The following is a 23,691-nucleotide window of genomic DNA, read 5'->3' as shown; positions in this document are numbered from 1 at the left end:
TACTTTTAGGTCCAAATTAGTTGACAGACACTCCTGTGGGCAAGAACCTCTTTCCTTATTTGCTACCTGCCACCCTACAAAATGATATGGCTGCTAGTAATCCGGCTTCTAGCTGTAAAGCACGTGCTCATGTCACCACATGTTCTAGTTCCCAGATTAAAATCATCCATAATAGGTCTCCTTAAAAGACCAAGAAAGAAAGAAGAATTTCAGAGTACAGGACAGGATGAATGTGCAGGAATCAAGCATTCAACTATCCCAGGAAAAAGACTTTCCAGAAGAGGTGCAAAACCAGGTGGCAGAGTACAGAGGAAGCAAATACCTAGGGCTGAAGAACCATCCCAATTAAACACAGATATATTTGAGAAGAAACGAAACATGGTATGCTAAGGAAATGCGGTTCCCAGTCCTTCACTCCTACTGTTACTGCAACAGAAGGTAGCAGAGCCATACCAACCCAGTCTGCTGAGCTGCAGTACCTTCCAGTACCCATCACATTTTGGTACTGAATAAAGAAAGGCAAATATGTAACAAATTTGCTTACAGAGTTTCACTTTTTAAATACATACTGTAACTGATTATTTCTTCCCTGTCTCCCCAAATACCTTAGGGCTTCAGTTTACATCAATAATGGCTTGAAACAATTCCTTTCCTTTAATTACTGAAGTAGGCAACAATAAAAAGAAGCTGAACAGCGTCAGCTTTGCTCTAACACAGACATAAGAGATACAAACATTGTATAAAGAACATTATCCAAGGAAAGTTTAAGTCTTAGTTAAAAAAACCAAATGCAGTTAGCACCAGTGATTTCATTCAGCACTGTCAAAGGACCATTCATATTCAGTAACTTCTTCCATCCTACCTGTCTACCAAGATAGTAGGTTTAAAAAAATTAAAAAAAAATTGGTCACAGGAGTATTATACACAGATTTGCTCCTTGCCATTGCATAGTCACGAAGTTCTGACATTTAAGATTACTTGAGAGTAAAGCTGTCTGTATTTGCAATTTGAAATGAGAAAGTACATCCTGCCTGTTTAAATTATTCTCAGACAGGTTGCCCAAAAAGATGATTTTAAAGATGCCCAAATGTGTATCAGCCTAAGGCCATATAGTACTTGCCTTCAGTTTCAAAGACCTCCTTTCATCTCTGAAGAATGGAATGTTGTTTACTGCTCAGGATGTTTTGCCATGTTATCATGAATGTATTACAAATGTTCTGCTTCTTGAACTACAGAGTGTTTGTCAAAACCATTCTTTATTCTACATGAGAAGTCTTAAGCCTTTTATAAATCCTCTCAGATATATTGGGACACTTAAACGTCTAAGTCTAAACATCCTTCTCAAGTTTGCTAGCCTGAATAATTTCACAAAAAAGAAAAAAGGTCCATGGAGAATTGCTTTCTGGTAGCATGAAGCCTAAGTACTAGGCACTGGAATGCAAGATTGCATGTGAGAAACTGAAGTAGTTTCATTGGGAGAATTACTTTCACCTCCCGCCCTTACAACTCCAGTCTAGTAAGGCAACCTGTATGAGAAGCGTCTTAAAATACAGCAGGTAAATGTGTGTCAGCGAGATGCTATCAAGGTTTATGGTCAGTTTTAGGCTTATGTCCACGTTCTTTTAAACTGGCAATGTAAATAATGGATCACCACCTTTCAGTAGCAACATTGTTATCTGTCCCACTTCGGCACAATCTCATGAAGCTTTTAATAAAGCAGACACACCGCAGACGATGAGAAATAACTGAAAACTACCTAACAGGCAGAGTTGTTAAATATTCAGAAACAAATCCGGCAATAATTACAGAAAACCACTACGAAGAACAGGAATAGTTACTCAATAGAAGCTTGGGGGAAGAGGAGAAAAGGATGGGGAAAACTGTTCTTGTACTAGACTCATTTTTTCAAGTTTTTCCAGTGGTATTATAAAAAAAATAACTATACCTTCAGCTTCATGTGAAAGTGCATTAAAAGACTTCAAAGAATAGCTGCTCAAAAGCTGGGAACACTGCTTTCTGCAGCTTGTTTAGATACAGATTCCTTCACTTGCAGTAAACAGGGAGCGTTCAAGGAGCTAATTGTGTCTCCACACCAGAAAAAAAAATAATCAGAGAAACAAGTCTACCTCACCTCCTTACAGAGGTCTCTTGTCACAGCCCAGGCCAACAGAGAACCTACAGGACAGATGCCACCGTTATCTCAGTTACACTGCAAATAATTGAGCTTTATACAAGGTCCTTCCAGACTCCAATATGCAAAAACACTGGAGTATTTTCAGTCCTAGCATCTATTTCAGCCTCCTGGTCCACAAGAATGAAAGACTTAAGGTTTATCAGAAGGACAACTTTCCCATCACTTCTTCCACACAAGAGTTACTTCCCAGGCTTCTGTTCACTGTGCTTGGGTCACAAACCCATCAGACGTTCACTTGAGCAATGCTGAGGCTTCATGAGAAAGAGGAGCAAAACTGGCAACAACACTTGAATAACAGTCCGCAACACATTTCTCCTGTCTCCAGCCAAGATGATCACTAACAGAAGTAGGCTGTCAGTCTCCTTGGAAAGAACTTCTGCAGTCCTGTAAACTTCCCAGGTCCCAGAAACAGTTAAATCTCCGGCACAACATTAAGAGATTTGTTCAGACCAAGATTTGTTAAAAGCACCTTCAAGTCACTTTTAAAATGCAGCATGAGCCAGAAAAAGTGATCAGGCTCATTGCAGGAATAGAATGGTCTAGCTTTATTTATTTATTGATTGATTGATTTTGGGGGGGGATCTAGCCAAGGTGAACTCACTATATTTGAAAAGAGTCCCTATGCCTTGTGCATCGAAAAATGTCCACAGCCAAATATCAAAGCAAGAGCCATTTCAAAATAGCCATCAGGACTTCAACTGAGGGGCCATGACAACTAGCTGCTGTGGAAGACCACCACAGCTTCGTTACCCTCCACTGCAGATGGAAGTTTCTCTAAGACATCGTTTCATTCAATCCTTCATATACAGTGCTCCTATCCACAATTCTTCCTGTAACACACAATTAAACATCCCCATCAAATTCACCAGAAACAATCCTTTCAAGTATTTAAACACAGACTGGTCTTCTTACAGTATGTAACCAGCCATTTCACATAAGAGAATTCTCACTTCTTCCTACAGGGAAGGATAAAAATAATTCAGTATGAAGACACAACAACATGTAAGTTATCTCTGTACCTCCAGCCCAGATCCAACGTTTGATGAATCCAATGGTCTTTTCTTCCTTGGTCCAATGGCTGCCAAAGCTGTGAGGTTGGCTTCTCTTTGTTGCATTTGTGCTAACTCCAACTGTTGCATCTAATTTAAAAAGAAAACACCTACATTAATTATGATATACAGTATCCTAAAGGTCTTGTTCTCTTTATGGCAGCTTCAGATGGCTCTGCAGTCCCTACTGAAACAACGTACTTCACAGCATCTTTTCCCATATTTCTGGATGCTTTTGACAGATTCCAATACTCAGTCATGCTTAATAGTCTTGAAATGCTAATGGCCCTACGGTGTAACACTTTTTATGGAGACTGTACTGTGGTATCAATGCAGTCTTAACAGGAGCCTTGTTGCTGGTTCCTCAGCTCATAAGCTTTACCATTTCTGATTAACAAAAAATACTGATCAGAACTGCTTTATGAGGCTGGATTAGTATTAAAAGTTGAAGTTAATGAGTTCTGTGAACTGGGCACATTCTTAATTCAAATCTCAATTCATGACTGCACAAGCAGGAAACTCAATTTCTTCATGCTGTATTACCTGAACCCAACACTCAACATTGCATTCTGAAACATCTTATTATCCAACTGAACAGGATGCTGTCAGTCCACTGATATTCCTCTTTTTCCCAGCACATAGTTGAATGTTCAGGCATATCTAAAGCAATTTAGAGATATGCTGCTTACGTTTATTTTCACTCACCTCCAAAAACTGTTCAATACAAGGAAATCCTTAGAAACAACCTCTACCTGGGTTAGGTAAACTTGGGATGGAAGAGAAAGCCATAATCAAGAGGGTTTTTTTAAAAAAGAAAAAGTTTTAATTTCTGCATTTCGAGGTACATACTACTACATACTACTTCATTCTGTCCGATAACTACAGGTGCCAGCTGCTCTGGAGCTCCACCCAGTCAAGTCTCCTAATAGTCTTACCAGCTTGGATTGGTCACCTCGCTAATGTAACCACTCTGCTTTCAGATCCGCCAGCTGTCCAGCAGGGAGCATGGGTGGAGAGGAGTGCTCTCTCTGTAGAGAAGGAAGCTCTTCTATTTATTCAGGTTGAGTTTGTCCTTAAACACAAACTCTGGGTTTGATGCTAACCCTTAGATGATCTGACACGCAGCTAGAACAGCTCCTTAGCCCATGCCCTTCTCCCCATTCCCAGGATTCATCAAATTGTTCCGATGGGAATACTCTGCATGCATATGTGTGCACATCCTTAAAGAAATTACAGCCATATCATGGTAGCCAAGCATGCGATTCGCCTCCCTTACTCCCCTTCACCCCCGACAATCATAAAAACAATTAATTTATTGGAATTTCTCATTCAGTCAGTAAAAATATTTTGCTTACTAAGCTTGCAACACACTGCTTTTGCTTGCTTTTCAGCTCTCAGAAATCCCACTTGGGGAAGAGAAATTCAGTGGGTAAGAACTGAGCTTGTAGCACACCTGCATGGCACCACTCCCCCACTTGCTACTACTTAAATAAAGATGAGTCCACAATAAAGAAATACTGTGGGGTTTTGCGGGGGGTGTTTTGGGGAGGAGGGCTGTTTGGTTAGGTGGGTTTTGGGTGGGTTTTTTTGCAAGTCTTATTTTACTTCAGATAGGTGGACTTGTTCTTACTTTAGTGATGCTGGCAGCTTCACATCAAGTACTGCAGCAGTTGGCTATTTAAAGAAAAATGGTATTTCGGGGCAAGATTCCTAAAAGGACCTCCACCCCTGTAAGACTCAAGCTACAGACATGCTCAAGTTTTTTCAGCAAAAGTCAGAGAATGCAAGACTTTGACACACATACGTCGAGAGCAGTTGTTTTTTGGGGTTTAGTGTCTTCTAAGGTTTTTTTGAAGATGAGACAAATGCTTCAGTTACAAAAAGTCAGCTTTGATTATACTACATAGGCTTTTGCTTACAGAAATGCAGTAGTACTTCTAGATACCATCACTTACCACACATGCTATTCTTACTTTTGTGTGCAGTGTAAACACTTATAAACCTATTCTTTTGAAATCACTCAGTTCTGAATGGAGCTTTGTTTGTTTTTTCAAAGTATACCATATTACTTTCACGAATATTTTAGAGATCGTAAGGTTTTATGTCCCTTAAACTTGAAAACTAAGTGTTCTGCAATTGTCTGAGGTTACGTCCAGCCAGCCTACTTGCATAAAATGTTTAAGAAAAACTTCCCTTTGATTTCAGTCTTAAATATGTATATTTATATTCAGGAACACATTGCAACTAATCAGAGATGGGGGAAAATAAGACTAAATCTGAAAAAGTAACTTGAAACTTCACAAACTCTATGAAACACTGAGGCTTAGGAACTATTTTTATGCAACATCTTCATCACTTCCTGGATTAATTGGGAGCAAAAAACCACTGAGATTCTTTGGCAGAAGCATGTGCTGACTTCCAGCCCCAGGTGCCCAGGCCCACTTCCAGGCAGCTACGGAGCATCCCTGTGGAAGTACACCTTCCTTCTAGCACTGCAGAAGGAAGTCACGGTGGCCACATCTTCCTGCCATGAGAAGAGGCATTCCAACACACCTTGCACATGGCATCCCTCCGGGGGCAGATTAAATTCCAAAAGGCTCCAGTGGCAAAGAAAACCAGAAGGGGAAAGATGGCTTGCTTTACTTTTAAGAATCATTACACTTACAATGAAAAGGACTTTTAAAACCATTAAACTTAAAACAAAAAAGCAAAACAAAAGCCTTTATTAATCTTGTGCTTCCATTCTTGGGAGTCATTAGAAAGCACATCCTGCCTCTCCCTCAACCCTACAAAACACATACAAACCAGCTTCACTACAATTAGACATGTGAAAAACAGGTGGCTGCTGAACATTTGGTCACTGGCTTGAAGCAGCATTGAAATAAGACCCTCTTCTTTTCACAGCTGATGTTGATGGGCAGCCATGGTAAAGACAAAGGACAAGAGGCAGAGCTATGAATTAAATAATACCAAGGGGGCTTTGGGTTGGCATCAGCATGGGGTGGAAGGGACTGGGTGGGTTGAGTACCTCTTGGTGGACTACCAGACTGCTGCTCTGGCTGAGGACTGGGTAGCGCCTGGGCTCCATTACCATTTACCCCACGCAATTCAAGCTGACAAAGCATGCCGCCGACACAGACGCCTTGCAGGAGCAAGCACTGCTGCTTGAGGGCACTGCTGGCAGAAAGCCTACCGCTACAAAGGATGGGATGTCACTTGGTGGACAGTATGAAAAAGGTGTTCTTTCTAGAAACAGAACTGATGCATCTTTGACCACATAGTTCCCAAGACAATGCCAGAAGTGCATGTCGTTACCATCATCTACTCTACCCAATATATTTTCCACCTCGTAACCACTCAAAGGATTTTTCAAATCAGGAATAATCTCACCGGGGTTTTGGAGCAAAAGAAAAAAAGAAATCATAGTCTTGTTGCATTCTAGACATCTCGGGGATTTTTCTGAGAACATAATTAAGACAAATGAATTTAAACACTCAATCTCCATAATGGACTCAACAGATCCCCATTAAGAGATATGGGCAGGCATCCAAATTACCCTGCTGAAGCCAGCAAAACCATCTTTTCATCAAGTTTTGTTCCATTAAAAAGTGTGAGATTAAATGTCCAAACATTGTGTGAGCAGTTAAAAGCACAGGATAAGGAGAAGACAGGCAGATAACATCAAGGGATACCTGAGGATACTGGCTGGCTAACTACTGCCAGATTTTCCTAAACAAGATTAGGAAAGAGTAAGAGGCAACTGTGTTGAGTCAAATCTTTCTTTAACAGACAGTTTTGTAGCATACAAGTTAGGGCAGAAAGATCACCGCAGCAAGCGAAAGACAGTAAAAGTAGTATATACATTTTATTCAAATATAACACAGAGAAGCTGCGTCTAGTATCATTTCCCTTCTATGGGCCAGTTTTACTAATAACGGTGTCTCTAACAACCAAAGAGGAACTCTCATACCTAGGTTGGTATCTTGAACACAGATTATTTTTTTCCCTTGAAGATAAAAGTGTGTAATGGCCATTCAAGAGGAACAGGGGGAACCTGCACCATACATTGAACCCACAAACTAGCAGTCTTCCCCTCAACCTGACCTACTTCATCTGCTGAAAGATGATGCTGTTCCACCACAACACAGGAGCCCAACACATGTTCTGTTCAAAATTCATTCTTCAAGAAGGGCATTGAGAAGGGACAGTCTCCAGGCAAGAAACAAATGAATGTTCATGCCCCTTGTCCCCTCTTTCTGATTTTTACATATGCTGAGAATCGCAGTACAAAGAGTTCTAAAAACCTGTGTATAAAGATCAAATTGCTATGAAAACGTCTCAGAACTTGTAAAATAGTCTTTGTTGCTGCTGGCCTTTTTAATAATAAAAATAGGGTTTAAAGTCTGGTCTTGCAGCAAGCAGGAATCTCTAGGGTGACACAATAACCATTTTAGTTAATCTGACCTGCAGCACAAATCAAGAAGTAAGGTATGTTTTAAAGTCCTCCCTTATAGTGAAATGGCATTTGCAGCATGGCTGTAATCACACAAAATGAAAGGTTTTAAAATTGACCTCTCTGTTCTTCACTCAATCCTCTACTGAGAAAAGTATTTCTTTTACTGCTCACAGAAATTCTCTCTCACTTCTGTCTCATGTTCCACATTTCAGAAAATACGCAAAATCTATTTTTACTACTATACCAATGACATTTTTGTGGCATTTTAATATCAAAAATTAAATTTCAAGTTGCATAAGAAGACAAGAAATACTTCAGCTATGAGATGCCAAGACCTTTTTTTTTAAAGCAATACTGCAAGTTGGTTTCAAACCCTTTCAGTTACGAAGCACACGATATGTGGTTGTTAACATTAATCAGAGCTCCAATAATTCAAGTTATGCAAATCTAGCAAGATTTTCCCTAAACACTGCAAGGAAGAATCCCTTAACCACAAATGAAGAAAGGAAAAAGTATGCTCTACTACAAATAAAGTCCACTAATTCACACCAGTTAATCCACGATGTGTACAGCAGAAGGTGGCTGTATTATCAAAGGGGGGAAATGGAAGAGCTACCTAGCTGAATACACATTCACCTTTGAAAAGGAGTAAAGAAAACCCTCAGGTCTCATCACAAAGTACCCAAATCGGAACAGGGTATAGCTTTCACAGAAGACAAAGTATATAAAACCTTTACTGTCTAGATCCTCAAGAACAGTTTTACCAGGAAAGGCTTCTCTAAAGGTAGAGACAAGAAATTAAACATCTGTATTAGCCAGGGCTCACAGAGCAGTAACAGGTCTGAGGTTAAAGAAAAGCCAAATGGGTGGCACTTGCCCAGCACAATGCTGGCAGGTAACATCTGTCTCAAGAAATTCATACCACTGTCCACTTCTGCAGGAGCTTCAATATACAAAGTTCTAGAAAATAAATGAAGAGAGATTTCTTTTCTCTATTCCTCAGATTTAAGTGTTAGGAACTTATTTTAAGAAAAAAAAAAACCAACAAAATCATCTTGGCAACGCAGTAACAAATAAATACAGCTGTATGGATGTAAATGAGCTCAGAAGAAATGCTGGTAAGACAGGTGGGGAAGCTAAATGCCACAATTCTGGACTTGGTTATTATTAATATAAGGGAAAGACTAAAAAGCGTATGTACAAGATACTGGGTTTAATATAAAGAAAAAAGTGGGGATGACATTGTAGGTTGACAGAGTCTGGGACAAATTAAATAAATATTTAAAGTAACAGAAGAACTGGCAGGAAAGGAAACCAGGGAAGGCTGAAGACAAGTTAATGTATGCCTAAGGGTTATGCGTGCTATCCAGCAGTAAGTACTTCAGCAGTAATAAAAGCACTGAAGTAGATGAACAAGAATTTGTATAAGACTTGCGGGGGGAAAAAAACAAGGAATATAAGCACACAAAAGAGGTCCAGAAACCTCCTATTATTTCAGCTTCCACAATAAAGAAATTAAACAATAAATTAATGAGTACTAAAATTCAAAATAAGTCAAAGCAACTGTGACCAAATATCAACATTTGCTTTTTTCTAGCTTGCATCAGTGAGAAAGTAACCTGATCACCTACATGGGCCCTTACTATTGCCCTTTACTGGACATTTTTAATGAAATAAATAGAGGTACCTGTTAAGTGTGACCACTTATCTCACTGAACTGACTTCTCTCTTTCTAGACATTTTTTTTTTCTGACCACCTTTTTCAATCAAAGTTTCACTGGATTTCATTGTGTCCTCCATTTAGTGCTTTGAAAGTTTTCTACTGCTCTCAGTTGCTTCTCCCTTCATTGTCTTTGGAAAAAAAGAACTCAAATTTTTTCACATTCCTTTAAGCATTTTAAGGAACTTGTGACAAAAATGAAAAATAAACCTTAAAAATCTGTTTTCAATCCCAAGCCTCTCACACTGCTTGTCATAAAGCTCAATGAGCATTACTGCCTCCAGCCTCTACCTTCCCTATACAAAATTTTCTGCCCTACAGGTTGAATGCGGCTGAATAGCAGACTTCTCATATGGGGGACATTCTCTGAGGAAAACTGACATTTGAAGGCTGCATATTTAAACATTTACCATCCTCTTCTCTTGCCTATAATGCAATTTCTCTTCTTGCAATTGCTTCCTTTCAAACTGTTTTAATTAGCCATACAATTAGTTTCCACTGACTTTTCCCTCTGTTGTAATTTAGATTTAACAGCAGAAAGGCAGAATAGCATGCACCGGTTTGATATGCAGTCCCCTAACTTATAATAGAGCTATATGTAATACTGTAGATTTCTTTCAGGTTAATATTCCACATACATGCTTGAGTGGCAGCACAGGCCCTGCATGGCTGTGTCCCCCAAGACCAGGTGGCTTGTCTGTCTAGAACTAAAGGGTGCAATAAGATGTTTTGGAGAACAACATAAAGTTTTTCCAGGATAGCCATGAAGTAATCTACCCATAGGGAAAAAAAAAAAAAAATCCTTCAGTTGATATTTGACATTTCCTAATATGTAAGTAACTTCCCACAAGACTTCAAGAAAAAAAATCCAGGGTGCAGTGACTTTCTGATTCCTTATTTTGCCTATTCTTGTTAAGCATCTCCCAGGTGTGGACTGTGTATTGTCTTTTACCATTTTTTTTGTTTTGTTTAACAATTACTGATGCGTTTCTGTGTATTCCCCTGTGCAGTCCCATCAGCTTGCTTTACTTGGAGGCCCAGGGAAGTTCCTGGGTGTCTACCATCCAGCATCCCGCTCTCTGCGTTTTCAGACACTGTTTAAGCTATTTTTGTGCAAGGCCAAGAAAAAGGCTACAGCCCACCACACCAAAGCAATGTACTCCATAGTTTTTGTTTCAGATGCTATCACTTGTGAGAAGGCTGCTCAACAACCATCAGCAGACCTACATTATCACAATGGGACAGCGTCCAGCCCTTGCAAGACATTACTTTAAAACCGATCATGGTTATTCCAAATGCACAACATTTTGAATGATTTTCAGCTGCTGTAACACTGCGTGTTCATTCACTCACTCTTGAGGTCTCAAAGCTAGAAAACATTTAAGATTTATCTTCTACCTTCAGGTTTCTCCATCTCATCACGCAGTCCACCCAACACTTGTTCTGGGCACAGAACTCTGTCCTAAAATTTCCTCTATTAGCAAGTTTCTAATCCAAGGCCATACTTTCAGCAGGTTACATGTCCATTATAGTCTTTCAGAGAAACTTTGAAAAGGTTATCTGAAAATCCATGAACAGGCTTAATGGAGCTTTGGGGGGCTTTTGTTTGTCACTAGATAAAGATAGCTGTTATCATCTTCCAGCCAACTGGTTTTAGGGTATCCAACAGTATCTCAGCTGCTCTTTTTTTACGCTCCTTCAAAACACCAATATGAATGCCACATAATCAGGGATTTGGTTCACTTTTTAGCCTGCTCAATCTAACACTTTACAGGATTTCCACCCCTGACTTTCTGCAAGACTTGTAACACTCTACATCTCTGATAATAGCCTCTTGTTATGTGTAGGGATACACTGCAGGGTAACAAAATTTATGTCTGTTCAATAATCATGCCTTTTTTTTCTTTCCAAAACATGTAGAAGGTGACAAGAAACACTACAAAACAATAATGATAATATAAATCAGATAATTAAGCAGAAGCTCTCAGGATGTCACTGAAGGCTCATAAAAAGCCAATTGATCATGATGAGATCTTCTTTTGCTCGCAGCATCTTGTTTGCTTTTTTGAGAGGTTATGGTTAACTAGGGAGTTTCCTTTTCCCCTGGCACAAGAGTGGTCTTAAAGAATTTGAACCATTAGGTCCAGAAGACTAAACACAGAAGCAGCACAAGAGAAGGGGGGGGGGGGGGGGGGGGAGGAAACAAACAGCTTCAAAATGTGGGTTGGAGACAGTAGGGAGAGCAGCAAAGAATGAGGTTACAGTTACTTGTTATCTGAGAATGTGAGAAGAAATAAAGGAGAGAGTTAGGATGGACACATGAAATAGAGAAAAGAAAAAAGATTATTTTTTGTAAAAAGATACTATACAACAACTAAATTTCAGTCATTGCTATATAACACCCAGGAACTCATTGGAATCATACAGACTTTTTGTTCAATGTTTTTGATAGGGTTTGTTTTGTCCTTACAAAAAAACCTAGGGTCTGCTATTTTCCTCCCAGTCAGTTGATATTAAAAGTATTGAAATTTCTCAGCATCTCATCTACTGCCGTCTTGTGACATCCGTATCAAACTCATAACAGTAAAATGCACAAGTGCATCAAGCAGGCAGGAACAAGGGACTGGGAAGACCTGTGCAGTTGTAAGTGAACAGAGCTGCTGGAAGAGCAAGGAATGGAGCAGGCAAGTCTGCTGTCCATCAGCTTGCTCCACTCGCTCCTTCCCCTTGTTCAAGATACAACTGCTCACCTTTATCCACCAATAGATGCCGCAAAGTGCCACAAGATAAGAGCAGAGAAGAAGGTAACTACTGTGGAATAAGCAAAGATGCTCAGTATGACACACGTTCACCTGCTCAACCCCAAGCAGCAATCTTGCACACACGCAACCTGAAAGGTTTGCCCAGCCTCAGCCCTAAGCTTCCTGAAGCCGTATTACCAGCACACTCGCTTCTGAAGACGAGAGACAGAAGTAGAAAAAAATCAGGGTTTATATTTAAGTTTACAGTGCACACTGTTTAATACTGACATTTTTACAGGTCTTCTGGGACGCACTGTTCATATGGCATGCTTGCGCATTTGACAGTATCCTACACCTACTCAATTTAAGTAAACTCATTTCAGAAAAGGGATGAAGCCAGAGATAAACTATAAATACAGCTACAAGAATTGCATCAACTGAACATTTTCTTTGTAACTGGAAGAATAGTTGAAAGTAGAACAGGAAATGGCAAAAAGCACCTAAAAAAAGTTATGGTTTAAAAGTACAAGCATCAGGGACAATGCAAGGACTGTATCCTCTCAGCTTGAAGTGGCAGATAAAGCTGAATGAAAAGCAGGGGTAATTTACCCAGACTTCAGGAACACCACTGCACAAAGAGCTGGCCCATGAGGTGAGCAAGGACAAAATTCTTGAGCACACAAAGAAGCAGCTTGCAGCAAGCCTTGCAGCTGTCTCAGAAGGAACACGCACTTTCCATAGGTATTAAAATCTGCTGAAACAGGTGAAAGGTGGAAGTAAATAAAGAATTTATGGCAAGTTACATAGACTAAGAATATAGGAAAGTAAATGACTTAGCACAGGGGAAGTTTGAGGCAATAGGTCATGCAAAAAGGGATGAAAAGGTCACAGTAATTATGTATAGGCTTTTGGATAAAAGAATCCACTGCCAAGTCTCTGGATGTACTTCCAGCAACGTTAAGATGTTGCCTCCAGCTGCTGGATGACAGCACATCCTGGATTTATGAGTATTCATTGTTAGGATGTAGACACTGCATTTTGGGAAACATTCCTTTAGAACATGCTCCAGTGCCATTACCCCACACTCTCTTCCTTCTCTTGGGGGTCACCATCAACACATAAAAGACAGCTTTGAGGAAGGAAGGCCCATATTCATTCTTAAAGAACTTTAAATGGATCAGGTCAGGCTTTCTAGTGGATACTCAATGAAAGCGGCCTGGAAAGCATCAGATTCCAGCTGACAGAGATATCAAAATTCCCAAGTGTGGTTTCTTAGGAGCAGGCTACACTCATAACACGACAAGACAGACAGACAATGGTGAGCCTTTTCAGGCATTCAACCCAGTATACACTGCGCTTACCAGTTTCAGCCTTAGAATATTTGTTGATTTTTATTTTGCTCTTATTCCAGCTCTACTCACGTTTGCATTTTTTAATGCAAATGTGTGCTGACCATCTACCTCCAAACTGTCAATAAAGTGCCAAAACTGACCAGCTGCATTTAGGCTCATTTCCACTCAAGCCTGAGATGGTGTCACAGATAAGAGAGCACCCCTGGCACAGAAGGCAGGTTTCCCATGAGAAATATGAAGCCTGGAGAAGTTCTGGCTGCCTCATTCTCCAGAGAACAAAGCAGCAAGGCAATACCAACACAAAGATCTGCCTCCTCTTCTTTTGGTGAAGCAGTTGGAGACGGTCACTCTGGGAGCAGCACAGCATGGAGAAATATGCAGGACAAGTGCAATGAAGGCTGTGTTAGTCCGGCACAAGGTAAGATGCACGGAAGGAGGTGAACTCAAGCACTTAGTAGAACACCAAGCACTAAACTTAGACACACCTCCTCTCTGTTGGCTCCTTTTTTGTACACCTATATGTCACTTTTTAAGAGATCTCTCATTAACAATACTAAGCAATCTAAAAAAAACCCAAAACACATACCTAACTGATTTCTGTTCTAAACATCCAAATCATGGAATATTTTTCAAAATCCTACACATTATTGTTCATAAGAAAAGAGAAAAGAAGATGCATAAAGAAATTGCTTTGTAGTGTTTTATTAAAAGAATGAACCTCTAGAAACGACCGGATGATGCAGAGGTAAAGCCACCTACAAAACAAGACAAATTAGCATCACCCACTGACTGTTGATCCTGGTGGCACTAGAGGCAAACTGGGAAGAGCTTCAGGGCAACTTTGTACTCACAGATTGAAAGCATGAAGAAAGAGTTATAAGCAGAAAGAAAGAATTAAAAGATAGATAGTAAAGCAAGTTCCTTCTCTCTCCTCTTATTTCACAAATTTCTTTTAGTATGGTGCAAATCCAGAGCATTGATTCCAATACTATTTTACTGGATTTCCATTTGTCTTGCCTGGGCTCCTACATTAATCCAAACAATAAGGGCCTTTAAAGCATTCATAAATAACCTGCTGCTGCTGCTGGCACCTAGGAGCCAAGTGCAGCAATGTTAAGCAACAACAAATTTCATAGTTCAAGAGGCACAGTTAAGGAAAAAGGTTGCTCAGAAAATCACTCTCATTTAGCACAAAGATCCTTAAAAATTGCATGAAATCAGTCAAGTAACTATAGAAACCAATTTCTTCAGCTCTGTATCACACGTCTCACACCTCAATTGTCTTTATTATCGTCTGCTGTCAGATCCTTAATCAGAAATGTGAACAGGCTTGATGATTTATTCAGCAGGGAAAAGAATCTGTAGGTCAAGTGAAAAATTTCACACACACATACACATGCACACACATCTTCAACCTTAGGTACTTTCATTTCATTCTGTTCCCAGTAGCTCTGGGGGCAACTCCAGTGAGATCCAATATTAAGGCTCAATTAAAATAAGCTCCAATTAGTGGAGCTTTTTTCTCTCAGGCTAGAAAAGTCAGGAAATGGATATTGGGAAATGTAAAAAGTCAGCTACTGAGAGGAGGCTGCAGACATAAATGAACTTATTTGTTGATTTCTACAGTTGCTATGCAGAGGCCTCTGGGAGTAAAAGCTTAACCAGTCTAAGCTATAAACTAAAACCCCTGCAGCTAAACATGAACTGTGTGAAACAAGGGCTCCATTCCAGAACAGAAAACTGCTGGGCCCAGAAAATTAAAAGCCAGAGGCGTTTTCCATTTAAAACTAAATCCCAGTACCGCCTCCCAGCCAAAGAATTATAAGCAGTATCAGATTTACAAAACGAACAATTACCCTGGAAAAATGTAGCCTATTGTACAGTCCCAGATGCTAAATCTCAAAGTTTCTTTTTTTTTTTTTTCCTTCCCTCTAATCCCACATTATATTCCTACCAAGTGTACTGCTGCAGTTTACAAAGGACCATTTCTAGACAGGACTGAAACTACGAAAATAAAATGTTAAAAAAGAGAGCTCATAATTCATTGACCTCATTTGAAGCACTGCCCTTGCCTGTGGCAGTTCCTGTCCTTCCCCAAGGCCTCTGCAAATGGTATGCAGCAGCAAAATAAACCCTGACCTAATTGCCAGGACAGGACTGCCAACCTTCTCTCAACACACAAAGGCAAGCATGGTAACTGCAAAGTCCTACCTCTTTCGCTTTCTGCTTTAACCGCAGTTGCTCTGGATCTTCTTTATTGGAACGGCTCTACCAAAGGAAGAGGAAAAAGATTGAATAGAAATTACTGGCATCCAAACACCATCGTATCCGTTAAATATTTAATAAATGACAATTTTCTCTGGTGATTGAAAGATTTAGCTTCAGGGGTGAATGCCTCAATCCAGACTGGCTTCCCTCCCCCTCCACACACATATGCACACCCCCCTCCTCATCTGGGCCGGCTGCCTCTGCTCTAGCCTGAAGCAAGATTAAGCTGAAAATGATGCTAACACTGTCAGTCAGGTCCAGTCTAGGCATGATGTTGTTCATGTCAGCAGCAGACACTTAAAAAGAACAGGAAGTATAGGAAAGCAAGGGAGTCATACTCATGCAAGTACAACACAATTCTTTCAAGTCTAGATTAGGCTTCCACCCAAGGGGCTCCAGAACTCAGCTTGAAACAAAACCAAAAAAACAACAAATAGAAGTTGATCAAGTCACATCTGATGGAACAACATCTGTTGATTTTATTTATTTTTTTTTTGCTCCTGTTCTTGAGGGAAGTGGTAAGAAGGGTACTTATTCTGTACTAGCAGTGGCTAGGGTACCAGCTCCAAGGATAGCCCTCTGATCTGACTACAGAAAACAAATACATCTGGCAGGGTGGTGGATCTCACCAGGCTCCAGCTTGAACACGCACAGTGAACCCATATTTTCAAACAGTGCCATACACAGATGTGGAGAAAGATTTACCAATTTCAGAGCCAGAAATAGAGCGGAGGGACATTTACAGCTATGTGAATACTTCTTTTACTTCATTTTCACCAGTAGGAATAATCTCAAAAGAAGAGTTCACCCCACCACACATTTGAAGGAATTCCTGTGATATTTTTAAAGAATGTAAAAAGCTAAAACCCTTTTCAGTATAGCATAAGCTATCCTAAACATTACAGATTTCCAGTTACAGGGTTAATGGTTACTACACTTAAAGCAGAAATAGGAGAAACCTGAAGATGTTCACCAGTCTAAAGGACACCACTACTTCCTTAGAAAGCAAGAAGTGAAGTTCTTACCTTGGCTGCTCGAAGCAACATTTCACGTTCCTCTTCGACCTTTCTCTGCTTTTCTAGGTGATCAAGCTTTTCAAGAAATCTCAGCTGCGCTTTAGTGTCACTAGATACGATGTACCTATCACTCCCCTGGAAAAAGAAGTTTGTTACAGACAACCAGACTTTTATACACACCACTAGAGCTATTAAACCCAATGGGAACAACCCGAAAAGAACAACCCTGTTTTTTCAAAGCTGACAAGTGTAGGCTGTTTTAGAAAGACTACAGGTGGTAGGTAGTCATTTACACATTTCCTCTCCTCTGAAGCATGTTTCCTGGCATCTGTGACTAATAAGAGGTTATTGAACAATTGACATTAACAACATCTAGTCTCTATTGACTGTAACAACAACGCCTTTAAGTCTAAAGGCTAAAATTTTGTTTTAAACAGCAGCTTCATATCCAGTAAACATTATGTACAAGACTGTCTTCTGGACAGGTTAACATGAAAAAAAAAAAAGAATTGTAAAGCAGCAGAATAGCATATCCTTTCCTCTTTAAAAAGAGAAAAGGTAAAAAAACCCTAAATTTGACATTTTAAGTTTCTAGTGTTTGGTGTTCTAGTTTCAAGCATTTAATCCAGAATTTGAAATAATCCTCACCCGGTATTTCCAAAAAGAGGTTTTATGGACTAGAGGAGTGGTTTAAAACTAGTTATAATGAATCTTGGGGGTAGGGAAAGTGACATAAATTATGGTTTATTAAAGCTTTACGAATACGAATTTTTGCCTCAGTGGATTCTTTCAAGTCATAGACTAGTTTATGTTCAAAGGTGACCTGTGGAAGTCATATGGTCCAGCTCTCTGTGCAAAGCCAGGCCAGTGAATACTAATTAATAGTTCCAACAATAACTGAACATGCATGCATTGAAACAAGACTACGGTCCTTTTGGTCAAAAAAATAACAATCAGTAGTTTATTTTTCATACTGTTTTTGCCCTCATTGGAAAGCCTGAGTTTAGTTTTACTTTAGATAGGAAAGACAAGAGAGGAAGGAAAGATCTAAAACATGGTCAACTGGCAATGAAAAGCTTGTTTTTACTATTCTGCTCTTCCAAAGACAGGCTGTTAAGCCATGCGCTGGCTGCAGGGCATTAGGCAAAACAAGGCAGGGAGCCTATTCTAGATGAGGCATGTCTGTGCCACCTGTTTGTACCACTCCGTAATGCACATCATCTTTCTCTGTTACTTTGTGAGCTTTTCTTTTCCTCAGAAATTTGTCCTTGGGCTTTTACCTGCCAAACACACTATATACTTTCAGCAACCCTTCTTTCTACCCTACGTCAATCTCACGCTTTAATGAAGCAACCCTGACACACAACTATTCTGGAATAAACACAGCATATTTTACAGCTATATTTTAGGGAAGGGTATATTTTACATATACGGACTAACAGTGACTTCAGTTGCTAAATTTTTTTCAAACACACTATACTCAGACTCTTCTTCCCACACCCAATCATATACTTTTAAAAGCTGGAATGAAGGTAAAAGTCTTCTTGTGGGGCACCATTGTCTCCCAATCTGAATTCTCACAACCCAGCCAGAGCATGAAATCAATCCCTCTTCTGGTATTAAGTGTGGTCCTTTTCAATGAACCACCACATTGTCACATATTACCAGTTGTGGCACAGACCACACCATGTGTTGCAACCAAGGAGACTTTCTTTCCCAAGCAGAGTCTGTGGCTCTGCAAAAAAAAGTCCAACAAACCTTTCCTCCCTGCTTCTGTCACTGCTCGAGATTTTTTTTTTTTTTACATTTCTCCCCACAAAGCATACGCTACTTTCAGTCTCAGTACATTAGTACAATGTTTTGAAAAAGCAGTTTATAATAATCTACCAACACGCTGCAGTCCTTTTAAAGGGACAAAGAAAGCCGTATTACAGATGATTATTTTCTCCAGAGTTTAGAAGTGGTTTGCTTTGAAATGCCCAAAGTCAGATACTCACATTTTTTAAAGCCATATCCAAGACCCTATGCCAATTAGGAATGCAAGCCTCTCAACCAGAAGCACCCCAACGCACTACCGTGAGCTTATATGGGACAAGAAATGGGTGCATCCATAATAACAGCATTTCAGCTCATCAACAACTATTTTAAGATACCTTATTTCAGGAATTTTTAGAAAAGGAACACCTGCAGTTATACCTTGTCCTACTCAAAACTTGTTCTCTGTGATCATTCAGCACTGAATTGCTTAGACAGAACACATTATATTTGCACACCTATTCAGAACTTGTAGCCATTATGATGAAGCAAGTTGGATTCAGTGTTTGTCCGTGTAACAGTTTAACTTCCTCACATAAGGCCAAACTGTTCCCAGCTACAACAGTGCAATCCCAACAAAACTAAAGTTACAAGTGTAATTGAGACCAGAATTTAACTTACTGATAGATAAAGCACATAACCACAATACAGAGCATGGTTAGATTTGTATGTGCCAAAGCTGAACTTGTGTATCTGACAGTTAAAAAGTAATTTTTACTTTGAGCTAAATTTAATCTGGAGTTCACCAGAAGTGAAAGAAAGTTTTTCTGCTGTCCTGAAAGAAGCTATTGCTTTCACAACAAAAGCACATTAGCGCATCTATACAATCTTGTTATTAAATTCATTCCTCCACACTTTTTCCTTCAAGAGAAATGCATACACTCAAGACTTCCCCACAAATGCACTCTAAAGCACAGCCAATTTGTCCCAAAATTTTTACATTAGGTTTTCAAATATGCAATGTTAGGTTTTGCAACATGCAGTATTGAAGCAAAGCATTCCCAGGTATGCCTTTAGTGAGAAGACAGCTGGCAACAAATTCAAGAACAGTTCTATGTCTTGTCTGCAATTTGCAACTTCCTTTCTAGATTAACACATACCTGTAAATGAATCTGAAACCTGACTAAGACAATTTAGCACCAGAAAGGTACTGCATGTCCAGGGGCAGAAAGGAAAAACCCACATACAAGGAAGGTGCGCTCCACTTCAGTCCACCAGGAAAGAAGTTGGAAGAATCCCACGAAGACTAGTTCTCCCACAAAATCTGATCAGTTTAAGTCATGTTGAACAGATTTGCTGAGGACAAAGCAGGAATGCAAGCAGTTGCAGAGGCTCAGCTACTATGTGGGAACCTATTAAGCTTTGGCATTTATACAGTCAATCCCTAAACCATGTTAATAACAGAAAAGCTTCTGGTAAGCTACTTCTGCACTCCGCAGTTTGATGGTGGCATGGGGGTGGGTGGGAGGAGGCTGGCTGTTTTCACATCTAGGAGCGCTCACTCCTTCATTACATTTAGAGCTTACCCCTTAAACCAGTGCAGCTGCCACACCATTACTGCCCTACAGATAGTGCAGTTCAGGGTTGCAGCGCTTGACTGCTACCGCACATGGGGAAAATGTTCTCATGGAGCAATGTTTATAGCACAGCACCCTATCATGCCTCTCGAAGTCATGTGCTCCTGAGCTCCAAACACAGGAGCACGGTAGTCATCTCATGCTGTGCATCAAAAACTTTTTTAACCACCGTACTGTTCAGTTGTCATTATTAATTCTGGTCTTGGGTGTCATATTATGTCACATGCATGCTCATACCTCAGCAATTCTCCAGATTCTAGGAGGGAAGCAGCCGAGGAACCAAACCAGCTAGTTAACTGCCTTTATGGTCTTACCAAGGCTCTATGAAGGCACTGCAACAAGTCACAGCACAGAGAGTGGCTTACAACAATCTGGAAGGCTATTCCTGCTTCAGATAAAGAGACCACCATGATAATTTTATCCTAATTAAGTTAGTGACTTCCAATTATGTAACTTTTTTTCTTAAATTTAGCAAAAAAAGGGCAAAAGTTGAAAAGTCTATATGATGGAATGGTATGAAACTTTTTTTTACCCTGCCAGCTCTCTCTCTCTGAAGGGCTACCCATCAGATGTAAGCTGCTCGGCATGAGCTGAGCAAACTGGAAAGAAGAGTTTCCCAAGTATGATCCCATGAAGCATTGGCTTTTTACACCAACTTCTACCCTAACAATAGTTACCTTGGCTTCACACCACAGCTACCCCTATTACTGTCTGTCTTTTTGTAACAAAGATAGGCCAATACAAAGCCTTACAGGGCAACTACTCAATCTTCTTGGAAAGGCTCTGGATAATTCTCTGAAATACATGGAGCCCACATTGCACACTGGTACCTATCGATAGCCTAGAAGGAAGAGAGGACAGGGGCAAGCACTGGGGGAGATGGTATAGAGGGCTGTGTAAATACATATATAAATACATAATAGGGCTCCAAACCCCTCTAGTGTTCTGTTCTTGAATTTAGATCTCTCACAATATTACTCAAACACGCAATCCTGTAAGACACTCCTCTAGTGTAATACCATCTTTCTAACAAAAGAGGGTACCTGTGACTCTAGGATTAGTATGCCCATTACTTTTTTGCTTGTTTGTTTTGTTTTTGAGAAAAGAGGAAAAGAAAGCAAGCTTATTGTAGTCTTACAGTATTATCATTGCTTACAGCAATTCAATCAGACAAAAACCTATCAGTTTTTCTATTGCTTTAGTTCAATGAGAAAGAAATCAGCCCTATCAAGCCCACTGTCCAAAACATTCCCTCGTGTCCTTGGTGTCTGCAAGACACTAAGTCCTACTGGTTACTCAGGACTTCAGCTTCCACCTCGCTTTTGCTTACAAGCTCTACTGGATCTCCCACTTTGGAAAGACAACACAGAACATGTTCAGATTTCTAAAGACTTCTCAGAAAAACTCTATATTTTTTCTATATCAATTTTTTTTCTACTGCATCATTTTCTGGCAAGGAACAGCATACTCCAACTGCTCCAGACATCACTATAAATACCTGGAAGTTTCCAAATAGTTCCTGCTCTTTACTATTGCTTCTCCAGTGCTTAAAAGACTATAAAAAGTGTTCAGTATAAAAATAACTCCTATCCCATCAGTTAGTTGCTCTTGTTAAATTTCATTAAGTATAAAGCTCCTGTAAAAAAAACCCCAAACATACAAGAACTTAAGAACTGACAGATACATCTGCTTCTAACTTCCATTTTTTTTTTCTAAAACAGCTTGATACTGAAAAAAGTAAGGACTAATATCTTACTACTGAATGAAAAAAAAAGCCTCAAAAAGCTATTTTGGCCACTGCCAAGTTATTGCTTTCCCATTTGTACCATACAAGCATCTTAAGGGAGACTGGGTCACTGGAACCCAATATACTTTATATTGAATGGAGCTAATACAAGATTCCCTCCCCTTCCTCTGAAGTGGCACTGGCAGGAAAAAGTTCCAGAAACTTTAAGATCAAAGGGGTCTCTGCCTTCACATGAAGCACTTTCTAAAAATAAAATACTCAATTCAGTTTCTCAAGACTTTTTACAGTTCCACCAACAGTAAATGCATAAAGCAAACACAAGCCTCTAAATCAACCTGACCATCAAGAGCATTCAAAAATAGTTTTACATTTACCATGCAAGACAGATTTTGTATAACAGCCACTACTTCTGTGGAAGAGGAGAAATGCATGCATTTACTCTTACGCTGGCTTTTAAGAGCACCTATCCAACAAGTCGAATAGAAAACATGAGGAATAGTTAGAGGCTATAAACAGTTAAAACAAAACCAGCCTTTGGTAGATATTGAAAATGCACATATTGCATATGATGTGCCTATACTTGGAAGAGGTTTACCTTCAAGGCTGCAAAGCAGGAAAACTTTGGTGCAAAACTTGCTTAATGATTTCCTTTACCTTGTGGGTTGATACTCTGTGCTGAGCAATTACAGTCAGTTTTTCTAGGAGCCCTCGTAATCTCTCCTGTGTAGCATGGGAGATCAAGTTCACAACATCAGAGTTAAGTTCCATAATGTCATGCCTTTTACCTGTGGAAGCAGAGAAAATCCATTACGTGTTTTAGTAGTAGCTGATAATTGAAATAATTAGCACAGCAGGTATTCTGTTCCCCCTGGAAGTCATACCCATTATGAATAAAGGTTTGGAGATTATGATTTTCCTGGTAAAGTCACAACTTCAAAGATCTCAGACATTACATTAATAAAACTTAGCCTGGAGCTTCAGAAAATATAGACATTGTTTCACTTAGCCTCCAGAACCACTCTCCTTGCAAGGTCATTTATAGGACAAAGTTAATAAGAACACAAATCAAGCTTCATGTTCGGGGAGGGGGAGAAATGGTAGCTGTAGAAATTAGTGCCATATTCTGTTAATTCCAGTAATTAAAAAAAATAGAGAATTACATTTTGCCCTGCTTGACACTGTGCTTGTTAACAACTCATGACATTTATTCGATGAGCGGGAATGGTTTTTGCAGCGCACTCCAGGCACATGGGACCCTCTCACCTGCCTCAACTGATTGGCATGGGGCAAACAGACTCAACCATCCCACAGCAGCAGCTCAGAAAACACAGATCAAGTCCAGCCAGGGTCATCATGCCATCACCTTCAACCTTTTCTCTCAGGCTGCCACTGCCTCTCCGCATTTAGGTGGCTGCAACTGAGGCTGGCAACGGCTCCAGCCAAAGCTGTGCCAGCCCTGTGCCCAGAGCCAGGCATCACCTCTGAAACCTTCCTCCGACCACAAGCTGCTGACAGAGAAGACTTCCCGTGGTTGGCACCATTGATCACTCAACACAACTCCATCAAGATACCTGGACGACAGCAACTTTTCCCTGGTAGGCACGGCAGGCAGCTGTTTCACATGCTTCATATGCCATACCCGTCAGAAGCGTTTTTTCCTTGCCCCTCACCGCATTTACAGCGGCTGTAATATTTTATGATGCAATATATAGCACGCCTTCAAAACCCATTTCGGTATTTATTGCTAAGTGGAGTG

At 40.0% G+C, this 23,691-nt stretch overlaps 1 protein-coding gene across 1 annotated transcript in view; it reads right to left on the bottom strand.

Annotated features, from left to right (window-relative positions):
* Positions 1–23,691, bottom strand: part of TAF4B (TATA-box binding protein associated factor 4b) — a 74,944-nt gene that overhangs the window by 9,885 nt on the left and 41,368 nt on the right. The window contains exons 12-15 of the mRNA XM_074893450.1: positions 22,590–22,720; positions 16,806–16,931; positions 15,724–15,780; positions 3,214–3,333 (exon numbers count right to left, since the gene is read on the bottom strand). Of these exons, the coding sequence (XP_074749551.1) occupies positions 3,214–3,333; positions 15,724–15,780; positions 16,806–16,931; positions 22,590–22,720 (434 nt within the window). The remainder of the gene's footprint in view (positions 1–3,213; positions 3,334–15,723; positions 15,781–16,805; positions 16,932–22,589; positions 22,721–23,691) is intronic.

This window comes from Strix uralensis, chromosome 1 (assembly GCF_047716275.1).
Source record: "Strix uralensis isolate ZFMK-TIS-50842 chromosome 1, bStrUra1, whole genome shotgun sequence".
NCBI classification, from domain to species: Eukaryota; Metazoa; Chordata; class Aves; order Strigiformes; family Strigidae; genus Strix; species Strix uralensis.
Note: the sequence above shows the minus strand (reverse complement) of the source record. Positions and strands in the feature narration are given on the sequence as shown.